Raw genomic sequence first — 15,948 nt, forward strand, 5'->3', positions numbered from 1 at the left:
TCGAATCCCAGCATATACACTGGATTTTTTCTACGTGAATTTTGATAGATAGTCATCTCCGTATAATTAATTATAAGTTTTATACTGGATTTGACATTCCCGCCAAAATGTTACAGAACAAAGGAAAGCATGCATAACAAAGAAACTTAAACTGGGGTGATCCCGCTCACAAGTTTATTTTCTGGACAATTTTTTTCTTTTTCGCCTATGGCGAAAAACAATTTATTTTTTTCGCGACAAGTCGAAAACATTTTTTTTTCTTTCAATTTTAGCATAACATATAGTGGCAGCTGAGGGTGAAACAAACATTTTTTTTTTCTCAAAATCAAAAACAAATTATTTTTTTCTCCAAAAACTGGAAACAAACTTTTATTTCCAAAAAAACCATAGCCCCCCCCCCCCCCCCCCCCCCCCCAGAAAATCAAATGGTTGCTGCCTTATCACAGCACTCAAAGCACAGGCACTTGTCTCAGAAAAAAAATTTCCTATATATACCTTAATATAACATTGTTATATTAAGGTATATAGGAATTTTTTTTTCTGAGACAAGTGCCTGTGACTCAAAGCTAACTATATTAGTTTTATAGTAATATAAATATTTTTTTTATAGTTTTTTACCAGGATGTTAAAATCTTTAAAATTGAATCTTTTATAACCATGAAAATGTTTGCCTTGCTCATCTAGCCCTGGGAATCCATGCATTGATGCAGATAATCATATATCACTATTTTTATAAATTATATTTACTTTCTGTGTGGCACTTTGTCAAAAGCTCAACCAGATGCTCCGCAGGGCACAGCTTTATACGACCGCAGAGGTCGAACCCTGAACAGTTGGGGCAAGAATGGACACAACATTTAAGCTTGATACAGCTCTGAATTTGGATTGTGATTGAATAGTTGACACAACATAGGTTTCTGACACAGAATGAATGGAGTCTAAGAACTTAAACTTAAAAACTTAATAATTTTAAATTGGACATTTATCTATTATGGTCCAATATCCAAAATCTAAATACATGGTCAGCATATCTATCATAGAACCCCAAAAATTCAATTTTTGATGAAATTAAATAATGTTCATTTTTAGACCCTTTAGACCTCAATGTGGACCAATTTGATAACCAGGCCCAAGTATTAAAAATCTAAATACATGGTTAGATTCAGCATATTGAAGAACCCCATATATTCAATTTTTGTTGAAATCAAACAAAGTTTAAATTTTGACCCTTTGGAGCTTAATGTAGACCAATTTGAAAACATGACAATTCTGTGCAATTGAATATTTCTTGCTATTGCGCAAAACTGTGCAATTAGATATTGCTTGCTATTGCACAATACTGTGCAATTGAAGATTTCTTGCTATTGCACAATACTGTGCAATTGAAGATTTCTTGCTATTGCACAATACTGTGCAATGAGATTTTTCTTGCTATTGCGCAATACTGTGCAATTGAAGATATCTTGCTATTGAGCAATACTGTGCAATTGAAAATTTCTTGCTATTGTACAATACTGTGCAATTGAAGATTTCTTGCTATTGCGGAATACTGTGCAATTAATTTCTTGCTATTGCACCATACTTAATATAATAATTTTGGACCCCGATTTGGACAAAATTGAAAACTGGGCCCATAATAAAAAATCTAAGTACATGTTTAGATTCAGCATATCAAAGAACCCCAAGAATTCAAATTTTTGTTAAAATCAAGCTAAGTTTAAATTTGGACCCTTTGGACCTTAATGTAGACCAATTTGAAAAAAAGACCAAAAAATAAGAATCTGAATACATGGTTAGATTTGGCATATCAAAGAACCCCAATAATTCATTTTTTGATGAAATCAAACAAAACTCTCAAAATCAATCCAAACCATCCTTTTGTGGTCATAAACCTTGTGTTAAAATTTCATAGATTTCTATTAACTTATACTAAAGTTAGTGTGCAAAAACCAAGAAAAATGCTTATTTGTGACTTGTTTTAGACCCCTAATTCCTAAACTGTTGGGACCAAAACTCCCAAAATCCATCCCAACCTTCCTTTTGTGGTCATAGACCTTATGTTAAAATTTCATAGATTTCTGTTCACTTATACTAAAGTTATTGTGCGAAAACCAAGAAAAATGCTTATTTGGGCCCTAATTCCTAAACTGCTGGGACCAAAACACCCAAAATCAATCCCGACCTTCCTTTTATGGTCATAAACCTTGTGTTTAAATTTCATAGATTTCTATTTACTTTTACTAAAGTTAGAGTGCGAAAACCAAATGTCTTCGGACAACGACATTTACAGGAGTTACAGCAACGATTTCCATGTGATGTTTTTAGCTTGTTATGGAGCAGCCTAGTTCCCTTCTTATAATCTAGTCAAGAAATAAGTTCAGGTTAGTAATCAGAATAGAAATTCCAGCAATAGTGAAAATAAAAGTCAATCTACAGTTCATGGATGGTATTTAATTACAAGTTCTTCCTCAAATTTCAATGAGATGCATTTCAAGGAAAATTTTATTTGTCATCAAAAACCTGTGGTTTTTTTTTTAAACAGAGTAAAAAATTAACAGGCAGACAAAGCAACAACTATACAATCCACAAGATTTTTCAGTGATCATAAAAATAAAGGATTCTGAGGAATTTAAAGGGTGAAGTCTTGTACTCATTCAAAGTCTTACTAAAGGTGATCCTTAAGTACTGGTGTCCACAAATGAAAATGGGAAATATTGAATTTGTGTACATTTTTGCAAAAACTAGTTCACATAGGTTTCAACATACTTTTTTTTACCTCAAAAGACATTTTGAGTAGAAAGCATGGCTTGCACAACCAAATTCAAGAGGACTGTTTTGAAAGCTACATTTGGTTCATATTCACAATGAAGAAAAGGAGATGTGGAGACATTGGAGGTATATGTAAATGAGACAGCAACATAATGACAAGCATTCTGTGTGTATGGCAATATATATACCAATTAAAAATTCATTGTATTGGAACAAAATTCAAACTTGATCTCCAACTTGTCACTGTGTAAACTATATAACAAATATTAAGTCAATATATTCAAGAATGTTGCAATAAAGTGTTGAAAACTGATATTAAAGTGAACTTTGTAATTCCAAGGACCATAACTCTGCACAAAATTATCAAACCGGAACAAAATCCTAACTTGATCTGTGTAACTTGTCATGATAAAAGACTTTACCAATTTTCAAATCAACATCTTAAATCATGACAAAAAAATGATTATTTGAGTGAATTTTCTAAGTCCAAGGACCATAAATCTGCACAAAATCATCATCTCCACTTACTATATCTATTCACTTCTTCTGTTGATGTAGCATATAAGATACAACTGTTGGCTAAAATTGTGAATAATCCTGAAACTTGTATACCTGATTATCACCCCTTCTTAAGTTTGTTTGTTCATGTAATAATAGCACTGACAGTTGAATGTATGACCAACAAGAATGTGTCCCTAGTACATGGATGCTCCATCAGCACTATCATTTTCTATGTTCAGTGGACAGTGTATATGGGGTAAAAACTTTAATTTGGCATTATAATTAGAAAGATCATATCATAGGGAACATGTGTACTAAGTTTCAAGTTGATTTCTACTTCAACTTCATCAAAAACTACCTCGACCAAAAACTTTAACCTGAAGCAGGACAGATGGACGGACGAACAAACAGACGAACGGACGAAGGGTTGAACAGACACACAAACCAGAAAACATAATGCCCATAAATGGGGCATAATAATAATGTACATTTAAAGGGCAATTCAGAGCTTACCATATTGAACAGACACCTACTTATTGACAAGACAAGTGCATGTTTATATTATACTATATATATAGCAGACTATGAGGTATGGGCTTTGCTCACTGTTGAAGGCCATACAGTAACCTATAGTTGCTAATTTCTGTGTCCTTTGGTCTCTTATGGAGATTTATCTCATTGGCATCATACCACATCTTCTTTTTTATATACTATAAATTCAGAAATTATTGCGTGCATTTATTATTGCGATTTTGTCATTTTATACTTAAATGCGATTTTAATTTTTACGATTTTGAAAAAAATCCTGTTTAATTCATATAAAATATTTCAAAATGCGAGTTTAAATTATTGCGTTTACAACTCGTTGCATTTTTTCGCAATAATAAAAACCTCGCAATAATTTCTGAATTTACAGTATACACTATGTTTTTTGTTCTTATATGACTAACCAATCTTTCCTTTCACATTCAACAGATCATATCATTTATAAAATGTATGCCAAATAGACCATCTTTACTGTACATGTACCAGAAAACTAAATAAGCCATCAAATCTTGTCAATTTGCAAGATCAGAAAATCATACTCATATTAATGAAAAGACAGAAGTAGTTTAGCATCTTTTTATTTTGTTCTTTAACAGGCACATTATAGTTTTTTTCACATTCTATGAAATTTATATCATAACAGAATATCCATACACTTACAAGGTACAAGATATGATTTAACAAGTTGGTATGGTTGTACACTGTACGAAATATTCACACTGTACATACAAAGGATGAATAATGTCCTAATGGTATGTGGGAACACTTTGTTTCATATATATATGAAAAGGTCATTATAGTTCTATATTTACCCAGTTATGAATAATGTGTCAGGGATCTAAATAAGGATGATTTAACCTACCCATGAAAAACACATTTTGTACAAGAACTTGCAGGTCAACAACTTAAAAAGTACTGTATCCACTCAGTGAACCTGCTTAATTTGAAGGAAAGCAAGTTTGATTGGCACATAATAAACTATTTTAACTAATGTGGATTATGGCAGATTATCTTTATTTCTCAGAGTATAAAAATTAGGAAAAACAAAATTGAAATTTTGTTCACTTCAAACTTTGAAAACAAATTTAAAATCAGAAAGTATAAGCTGGTCAAATTAAGAAGAGGGTGGTGTGTTAATCAAACTAAATGATACAACTCTTATTGTTTAACCAAAAGATAACATACTTTATCTAGATTTGAATCCATGTCAAATATATTTTTTCTAAATTAGTTTCAGCCCAAGGAAAGTACTAGTATTACTTTTACAAATTTAAAAAAAAAGGGTACAATGTACTAGTATCCCTGAAATCATGTCAGGTGGTAGACCTATGATAATCCTTGTTCAAATAATTAGGTAAACAAATAATTTTTCAAGAAAAACAGATTTCCTTAACATTGAATAAAACTTCTTATATCAAATAACCAAATCAATTGGTAAGGCTTATAACTTACATGCTATGTATCAAGCATTAGCCCCAAAAACATGTATAATGTAGCATGCATTATGACTAAATAAACACAAAAAGTCAATGAAAAATATTGCAACAATAATGCAAGATCACATTTTTGACGAATAAATTAAGTTATGATGCAATGAACATGGATGAGATTCATTTTAACAGCATAAATATTCAATAAAAAATCAGGATTTTGAAAATATTGAAAATATACAAGTAGGATCTAAAGATGTGACAAAAGGAATATTTTTCATTTTGGTCCCATTTCGCCACTGAATATCAATGAAAATAATAGTTTAGTTGTTCACCTATATTAAATTAATGTACAAATTCTGTTTCAACTGTGAGAATTTCAAAGTCAATAAGATCTTTGAAAGGTGGAAATCTATACCAAAATTTTGAAATATAAACTAAAAACAGTAATATCCCTCAGCACAACAAAAAGCAGCAAAGATTTTAAGATATGGTATTTATTTTCTACTATGACCAAAATGTAAATTTTTACATGGCGTTTTGTATTATTTTTCAATGTTGTATATATATCTTTAGTGCTTTACCATGTTTCAGTTTCCAAAATTAATATCAAACAAAGTACTTCTTGTTTTAGGCTTAAAATCAATAATAATAACAACTTCTGTTTCTGTTTTTCTATTTTTCAATATTATTCAGCCTCTTGTGGAAAAATATGTTAACAAATGCACATCAAAACATATTATTTTTTGTGTAGGATATATATACTGGCACAATGGTAACAACATCAACAACATTTGGTTTGACATAAAAATCACACATTAATATCACTGCTTAGAAAGACCATTCAAAAAATGAGACAACTTAAAACATAACACTTTTAAAAACTTACATTTCTTAAAAAATTAAAAGCCTTATTGATTAACAATGTAAACATTTCAGAAAATTTAACATTGAGCTGAAGATTTCACAAGTCACATTCCTATTTTAAGCCACCTCAGCAGTTCGTTAATATTACTAGCTGATAAAGTCATATGGCACCACTTATGTATTTCAAATGAAATTACAAATTAAGGTCTAAGTTTATTCAAAAGGTTTCCCAAAAACAATGTTTCAAGTTGCTGAACTCGATTATTATTTGTAAAATAATAAAATCTACAAAATTTCAATTTTGGCTAGTTATTGTAATCACACAAACCAATATGGCTAACAGATGTTTCTATGTAAATAAATTTTGTCTGTATTAATGAAAGTTCATTCATCTTTTTCTATGAACATTTGCTTCCTTGAATAATGTATTTTTTCAGTTCTGGATTATAACAACTGGGCTAATTAAGTCTTCATCAAGTAAAATATAATATACTACTCCAAAATATGGTAAGCTTAAAATAAAAATGGTTCCCACACCACACCTGCTTAATGATTTATTAGGTACAAAGCAAAAAGCATGAATTTCATCCAGCTGATTTACTTTTCCTTTTATTTTTATGAGGGTTAGTTATCAGGGCATTTTTGTCATTTTATTGCAGGATTTATTCAGACAGATTCATTCGTAACACAATCCTTTTCAGCGAAAGTTGCAAAATAAGAGCAATAGGGAGACAGCCCAATAACTTACTCTGGAATGAAAAGGATAGTTGTACCTGTTTTGTTTTTTATTTTCTTATAAAATAATTCACCGAAAACAATTTGACCACTTTTCCCCTATTCCTTACATACCGAACACTTGATTTCAGGAGAAGACATGTTAGTAGTGTTCATACTCCGTTAGGAATAAGGGGGAAAAGGGTCCGTTTCAAGTATATAAAATATGATGACATATGACACATACAGATAATTATTGATATATGTATTCATTTTTAGAAATGAAGTAATTACATGTGAACATGACAAGAATATTTGATCCCAAATCTATATATTCAAAAATTGAAAATGAACATCAGAATAAAATCTGGAATGCAGCAGATTGGTATCTTATTTAGAATGGTATGCAATAACAGAATAATGGCTATGAAATCCATTTAAAACAGAACAATAATGTTGATTAAGCTCAATAGCATGAGGTATTAACTGATAAAGAATAAGAAAGCAAAAAATAGCTTTGACTAGTTCTCAAAACAACAACTAATCATCCTTCTCTTCAATCCATCTTAACACAACAAATAAAATTACAAAACTAAAATGTAACTTTTATTTTACCATAAAATTCAATATTTCATATTGTACTCATAAAAATGGAATAATTTAAAATGAATCTAAAAGAAGATGAAAAGGCACAACAATGAGTTAAAATGAATTGAAATGAAAGTCTTTCTGTCTAAACATTTAACAAAAACACTACTACCTTGGCTGTAATTGATATGAAGCTGACCTAATTTTCTATACTTGTAAAAATTAGAATTTCTGTACATCATTTTGTCAAAAACATTGTTAATGCTTTGAAATAATTTGAAAAAAATGTTTACAATTAAAAAACCAAAAACAAACATAAATTTATGACAAGGCTAAGATCCATGGCAGATACTGGTCTAGAATGTTACATAAAAAAATAAACAATTAAATAAATGCACAAACAGCAACTGCTGAAAAATATCACAACTTTGAATTTCTTGTGTAGTTAAAACAATTCATATAAATATGTTATTAGCACTAATGTAATAGATTCACTTGTCTGCTATATATATTTCAACATCATCTGAATTGTTTTGCTGCTTTTTCTTCATTGCAGCACGTTTTTCTGCCATCATTTTTTTTCTAGCATCGTCACGAGCTTTAGCAAGTTTCAATCGCTCTGTTCTTTCTGGTGATGATTCTGGTGTTTCTTTTGTTTTTGATACTCGTCTTCTGGAACCTAAATGTACAAAATTAAACATATTAAATTGACAAAAATTGAGAAATATAGTGTTGATCTCCCTTACACCACAATGTTAAACTATTTTTCAATGTGGATTATCTCCACTTAGTCTAACAATAACAGTATGTGATGTTCCCTTAAAATTACATGGTAAAGATAATTAAGTTTTTTGAATGTTTTTTTTTTTAATATATAAAGATGATTCATATTTGTGCAAAAATTTTTAAAACAAATCATGTGTAATTGATGTAACAATTTCTAAAATGTTTTATCATGTCATCGGATTACTGTTGATTTAGTTTTATTCCTGGGATACCAATTTTTATGTTGATTTCAGATATGTAGATTAACTACAATTTAAATGTACAACATAGTACAAACTACAAACTTTCAAAAAGCTTGTATGCAGACTTTAGAATAACTACAAATTTTAATTTTTTCTCAATCCATGAAAAGAAAATTGGTACAAATGTATCAACGAAAATTCAAGAATCCAAAGTAAATGATCCACAAGTATCATAGATATAACTATTGATGGACAGACTCTGTTTTTAACTTAACTAACTCAATTTCATTTATTTCTCTCTTCAACTATAACATGTATATGTAATTGAAAAATATTCAAAACTAATTTGAGCTTAGTTTTAATTAACCACTTGACAAAGTTGTAAGACTTTCATTGTAAGACTGTTGAAAATCAGGAATTACCTGCTGGTATTCTAGCATTTCTTGAATTAAGAATGACATAAAGAGTAAGAGTTTTAAAATGGGTGTACCAGTTCTTATTGTTTAAATTTCGCATTAAAAAAATATGAGAATTAAGAAGTGTCACAGCTAGTTAATTGGCATTACTTAAGATTTCTCATTAGGTAAAACTGAGACTTAATGGGTGTACCAGGTAGTGAACTTATATTGCTTTAATTTCTCGTGAGATAGAAGAAAAATTAACTGATGTTACATTTGGTGTAAATTTTCTTATTGTGTTTAGAGGTAATATTATTATTTTCTTTTTTCTTCAATTTTCCATCCTTTGATCCATATTTATATATATATATATATATATATACTCAATAGATATACCATTCTATACATGCATGCTCATACATATATTTTTGTATTATATTGCTATAAATGTTAAATGGAGAAAGACTTCACAAGTCTGTTTGACTTGTGTCTTATCCAATTTGTACGTGAACAAATAAAATATGTTTAAACTAAACAAAGGTAAGACTTACCCGGTGTGCCTGCTGGTGTACTGGCATTACTAACTGATTTTGGACTAGAACTGATAGAGCTTTCTCTAGACTGAAAAAAAAGTAATTATAGTATAGAATAGATATATAAATAAAGAGATATGGTATGATTGCCAATGAAACAACTATCTATACACCACAGACAAAATGACAGACATAAGGACATTACCTTGCATTGAATTTCATACCTTAAACATGATTGTTCAAAAACTATTATACCACTTAGTCTGTCAGTACCAACTTATAAAAACATTTTTCAATCATATAAAAGTTATAAATGAAACATACTGCTGCAGTCTCTCTAAATTAGTCAAGGAGACAGGTCACTTCAAAGTTTTTTTTTTGATTTTCACAAAAGTTATGGCAAAACCATTTCACCAATTGACTCTTTTTCTCAGATGAGAATTCTGTAATTACTTTCAGATACTTTTTGTGTTTTTAATCATTCTAGGCATTTTGTGCACACTTTATTTTACTTTGTAAATGTATTCATATGATCATGATGATAGAAGATCCAATGTTTAGAATGTTTTATGTTTATATTTTTTCTTTCGCCAAAGTCAGATAAACCAGTTGGATTACCATGATTACAGTATTAATCCAAGCTATATATGAAATAACATGATAGAATAAATCATATTGTTGTCTCATTGGCAATCAAACCATATCTCCTTATTTTGATATTTTGTACAAGGTTCATAACAATTGAATGAAGCAAACTAAAGTTTGAGAATGGAAACCAATTTCGAAATGTACATATACGGACAATCTACATTCTAGAGTCTCTAATGTGAAGCTGCTGACCAATCATATGTCCATATATTCAGTAGTTTCTGAGATACTTGAGAAATGTTTGATGGAAAAATTTGTTGAATGGACAAACAGGCAAACAAAAGAACAAACAAGTTGATTACTCTCGAAGAGAGGAAGAGTCATAATAAAGCCTAATCTATGGTTTCCATATGAGTATTTACACTTACATGCATACAAAGTTCTTTCCATCCATTCTGTCGTATTAACTCTAATTCTGTGAACATTTCCTCCACATTATCTACTTGTATTTTGATCATATCCCAGAATCCCTGCAGGTCTTCCCATTTCAACAATTTACCATCTACAGTTGGGTTCTGAAAGTAAATAAGTACCATACAACAAATACTCATGGATGTATATATATATATATATTGATTTATAGTACAGAAGCACATGTATATATTTTGGTAAAACATATGTTGTTTTTTTTTTTTATGAACAAAATTTTAGGATAATTGTAATGTTTACTATTGTTTTCATTAAATGTCATTTCCCACATTGCTGTTAAAAAATTCTCCAAATTATAATGGTATTCAGTTCTTGTAATAAAAAAAAAGAGCCTGTGTTTCTTGTGCTTGTTGTTTCATATTAATTTAAAAAAAAAAGGATAAAAAAAGTTCTGCCTTAGGCTTAGTAGCATACTACATGCAACTGCCTTGCTTGTATTAAAAAACCCACTCTCATTCAGACCAGTTATTGTTAATGCTTTCTATTTTCAATACATGTATTTTTCTTGTTTATAGATTGGGTGTATATTTTTATGTTTTGACTGTATGGCTGTAATTGAGAGCCTTTATATATCATTGACTATTCTATAAAGTCTGTGAATGAGCTTATAATGGGTAAAATGTTCCAATAAATTCTTACCATATGTTCATAACATAACTCTTCAAACTGTTTAAATTTTTGGTTGACCAGTAAATTGGCTTTTCCAACTGCTGCCCGTATTTTTCCACTTGCTGAAAAACAAAACATTCTGAGTATCATCAAGTTTTATATTTAGTAATACCGGTAGTTACTTCATATTTATTTGAAATTTAAAAAAAACAAGAATAGTGGGAATATGTCAATATGATAACAGCCATCAAAAACAGACAAAAAGCCATTTCGGGTGACCACTTGGGTTTTCAATAAAAAAAAAAAATAAAAAGTATCATATATATGTCATGATATTTATCATGTAAAAACAAGGAGCTGTACTGTGGTATGCTTTCCAATGAGACAACTATCCACCAGAGACAAAATGAATAGGATGTAAACAAATATAGCCATTAGATTACTGTATACACTTTAGTAAAACCCATACCACATAGTATTAAAGCTATATACATCTGTATTTTGAACGTCTGGATGGTTTCTGACTTGGAACCAAAATATTACCATGTATTACAGCTAAGCAACAGAAACCAAAATATTACCATGTATTACAGCTAAACAAGAACACACATAAAATAGTACAATCTAAAGAACAGGACTTATAGTACTGTAAATGACAAATGAAAAGACACAAGTAAAGCAATACTAAATTTAAGGAATTTTGGTTCTCAATGCTCTTCAACTTCGTACTTTATTTGGCCTTTTTTAACTTTTTTGGGTTCGAGCGTTACTGATCATGCTGATGAGTCTTTTGTAGACGAAACGCGCGTCTGGCGTATATACTAAATTTAGTCCTGGTATCTATGATAAGTTTATTTAACCCACAGTAAATAATTCTCCAAAGTATTATACTAAATGCAGGAAGTTAAAAACTGCAAATCTCCAACATCTAGGCATATGGAAATAGTGCTGTCTTAATGGTCTTACACTCTAATCTAGAGATGTTGTACTGCCATTAAATAGTCCAAAAAAAGATTGAATGACGGTTCTAAATTATATTGCTTGAAACTTAATATCACAACAAAAATCTAGGTACACAAGGTATGTAAAATCACTTTAATCAAATTCCTGAATATAGCACCCACAAAGCCTTCCTGATATTTGTGTTACTAAGTTTTAACCAATACCATGAAAATTCATACCCGTATCTGATATATGATCTGTGTTTTAAGGTAACACCTATTTCCTAAATTCTACTATTAATAAACCTTACATCCTGCTAAAATATATAATAGGAATTCCTGCAGTAATTTAACTTATCTATGTAAACAACTCTACTGATGCAGGTATTATAAAGTCTGGGAGGAAGTTTTTATATAAAAAAAAGACAGGTTTAGCCTTGTTTAAATTTTACAAAGGATCTTATTCCACCTTTTCTAACCCAGTGATCCCTTTTCCATTGAATAACCTTGACCTGTTTATCCCACTAACAGTGAAATCAACAATCAATATTGAACTCACTGGGTTAAACAGCAGCATAGAAAACAGATCAATAGAAAGACAACCAGCAGAAAATTTGTGTGTGATTTTTTAAGGTATATTTAATTAACATGCTTCCTCTCGACTGTAACCTTACTATGTTTTTATCTAATGAATTGGATTCTGTATGAAATTATGTTTGATCCACTAGAATCTGATAGTTAGAGCTACTAATCATTGAAATCAATTAGGACCAAACAAATGCTATTGGAATGCTATGGTAATTGACTAGGACAAAAACAATGTAATTTTAAACATGAAATGAAGAAAAAAAATCAATATGACACTCGAAGGAAACTACTAAAGAGTATATATGAATTAGATACACCCATGATGGGATTAGGCAGATTGGGTGCATCTTATTTAAAAGCAAAGATATGACTATATTGCAAAAGGATAGATTTTAACAATTTAGAAGAGGTATTTTAAAAATTTGATCTGATGTTTTTATGGAAAAGTATAACAAATGCAGAATATCCAATTACACATAATGACATCTCAATGTAAGTTAAGAAGATAGAGGCCTGTTTGACATGACAAAATGAAACTTTTTTTTTCTGAAAACTGGCTGTTTTGAAACTATTCTTATTTTCCTTCAGGGTGGTCATACACATACAATTAAGCCCAAGCCTCCTTCCTGTCAGTAATCAAGACTACTATAGAAGACAAAATAGACATAAAATATACCACCCCTTTCTGTCATGTAAAAACAATCAAACCAGGGTTAGATGTTATGTAATTGTAGTTAAAATATTTTTTTTTGTAAATTGTTCAGTTAATTTGTCCCTCATTCATTCTAGTCTAAGATATGCAGTCTATAATTACTACCAAGTGACAAGTACAAAAAGTTGTACAAGAGATTTGTTGAGTTTCCTATAGCAAAACATAGGATTTGCAGCATCTACCAAAGATGGAAGCCAATTGTCTCCTGATAATCTGAATATAAAATATTTACAATCTTTCTCCTATATTACATACCATCTTCAGGGATATCTTGGCAGTATAAATCAGACTCTATTTGCCGACACAGTGAAACAAGATGAACAGCTTCTGTCTTTGTTACATTTAAATAATATTCTCCATCCTGAAAAACATACAAAACCTCTAAGTACACTGCTTGGACAATATTGGTTTCAGTCTATGGTTCGAAATAAAATTCAAAAGATCTGTCTTTTGTATGAGAACTGGTGGAATGCATAATCAAATACAATTTTATGTGGTGTTTAAGTGCTTATTTCTGCTATTTTAGGTTTTTAATCTGACCATCATGACCATACATGTATTATGTATTATATAAATGAGTTTTCACATTATGATTAAATGTTCATGTAACAATTCGTTACAGTATGTCTTGGGAGGTAACCTAAATCTTTAATCATTTTGTTAATTGAATCATGCCACAAAGAAGTACCTTGTGCATCATGTGTATATCTTTGGGGTCAATTCTTGACAAACAAATATCTTACTAACAAAGAAAGGTGATATTTGTATGTATATATTACAATAAGGGCAATCTAATAACAAACTATGTGACTGTGACATTTGTATGTTGTGTCTCATTTAAATATAATTAAGGTAGCTAGGTAAGGATGGTTCATCTGGTTTAAGTAAAAATCTAAAAATAGCAATACAAAATGCAAGAAAGGTATTTATTAGCATAAACTCAGGGTATGTAGTTGAAAACCCCAATCTGACATAGACAAATTTGTATCAAATATTCAAGTGTACTGAAGTGACCAAAATGGAAAATGCAGCTTGTAAAATTCTTTTATCATGACATTTCAAATTTTTGGTTTTAAAATGCATCCATATTTCTATCTAGACATTATTCTAAGATTCTAACAATCTAATTAATGAACACAACTTGCAGAAGATTAACCTCTGGTATAAATGCTCTTATTTAAAAAAGAGGAAATTATTTGAGTTATTTCTTTATTCTTTATGCAGGATATATTTAATTTTATACTTAGAAAACATTTGTCTTTCTTTTTTTGGTTGATTAGAGATCAAATCCAATACAACAGATGGTAAGAACATCTTGAGTACTTGTATAACAGCCTGCAGACAAACACTTATCTGTTTCATATCTATTTATACTATACAACTCAATTGTGTTTATAATGATGTATAAGTACTAAAGCAGTTGTTTTTAAAGTCTTTTATATTGTTTATTAAAAATTGTTTCTATACTATTTTCAATAAAAAAAAATACACAGGTCAAATTAATGAGGCTGATGAAACTAAATTTACAAATAAAGATTTGCTAAAAAAAAAAGTCCACCATAAATAATTATACTTACCAACTTAGGATCTCCTGTCGGGTATTGTGTACCATCCAACACAGAATGTCCATTTATTAAACTAGAATTTACACTGTTCGTTACATTTCTATTGGCTCTATTATACACTAGAGGTTGAGGACGTATTAATCCAAATTCTGAATTACTACTAATACTTGTCCGTTGAACAGGAGACATAACCTTAGCCATCTCCGGAGACATAGGATTTGAACCTAAAGATGAGGAGCTAGAATATGGTGATCTTGTGTCCTTTTTAGATTTATATGCACTGTATTGACTGTAACGACCGTATCCACTCACTGAACAACTAAGTTTAAGATATGATGGTGTTTTTGAATTATCAGGTAACACTATTTCAGCACTATCGGCCAACTTTGGCATCTCAGTATATTCCACATTGTGACTAAGCGGTGTAACAACTTGATTTAATGAAGAATCTGATAATGAATGATCTTTCTTATGACTGTTTAATACTTTACTGTCATTAGACTTGTCTTTTAGGTTGTCCTGTGTACTACTGAACACAACTTTACTGGGTGTAGTCACGTCCCTACTCTCTTCACTCAGAATTGATGGGTCACTGCCTGAAATAAAAATACATCTACAATAACATTTTTGTTTAATAATATTGAAGATAAAAGTTGAATAAAGGAGCATTTATTACCACAAGTTTGTCATTTTTTAATCCATTAATAAACCACAGGTCTACATTTTATAAATTACTCATACATACAAGACTTTTCATGTCAATCAAATCAAAACTTGTCTTGCAATACAAGCTGATATTGAAAACTGTAATAAAAAAAACACTTTCCAGGAGAAAAAAATGATGAGGCAGCACAAATACCTACTGAAACCATGAAATCAACACATACCTGTTTAAATCTCAATCATAAAAAGTCTGCCTTTTTTAAACTCACACTTTCAATTTTGAAGTATTAAAATTCAACACATACCAGTGACAATCTAATCAGGTGATACATTGTAACAATAGATATCATATGACAGGCCACCCTTGTCACTCATTCATGGTAAATTAATTTACATGATAGGTACAAATGTCACTGAATATTAGGAAGACATCTCATTTACTAATGTCAGTCTGCATATTAGAATTAACACCCATTTTC

The 15,948-nt window shown here is 30.1% G+C and overlaps 1 protein-coding gene across 3 annotated transcripts in view; it reads right to left on the minus strand.

Moving 5' to 3' along the window:
- Positions 1–4,378: 4,378 nt before the first annotated feature.
- Positions 4,379–15,948, minus strand: part of LOC143064308 (uncharacterized) — a 68,665-nt gene continuing 57,095 nt past the window's right edge. For all 3 annotated transcript variants that reach the window (XM_076237048.1, XM_076237050.1, XM_076237049.1), the window contains 6 exons: positions 14,819–15,402; positions 13,497–13,602; positions 11,031–11,122; positions 10,331–10,477; positions 9,333–9,402; positions 4,379–8,094 (listed from right to left, as the gene is read on the minus strand). In XM_076237048.1, the coding sequence (XP_076093163.1) occupies positions 7,907–8,094; positions 9,333–9,402; positions 10,331–10,477; positions 11,031–11,122; positions 13,497–13,602; positions 14,819–15,402 (1,187 nt within the window). In that variant the 3' untranslated portion in view covers positions 4,379–7,906. The remainder of the gene's footprint in view (positions 8,095–9,332; positions 9,403–10,330; positions 10,478–11,030; positions 11,123–13,496; positions 13,603–14,818; positions 15,403–15,948) is intronic.

The sequence above is a fragment of the Mytilus galloprovincialis genome, chromosome 2, assembly GCF_965363235.1.
Source record: "Mytilus galloprovincialis chromosome 2, xbMytGall1.hap1.1, whole genome shotgun sequence".
In the NCBI taxonomy this organism is placed as follows: domain Eukaryota; kingdom Metazoa; phylum Mollusca; class Bivalvia; order Mytilida; family Mytilidae; genus Mytilus; species Mytilus galloprovincialis.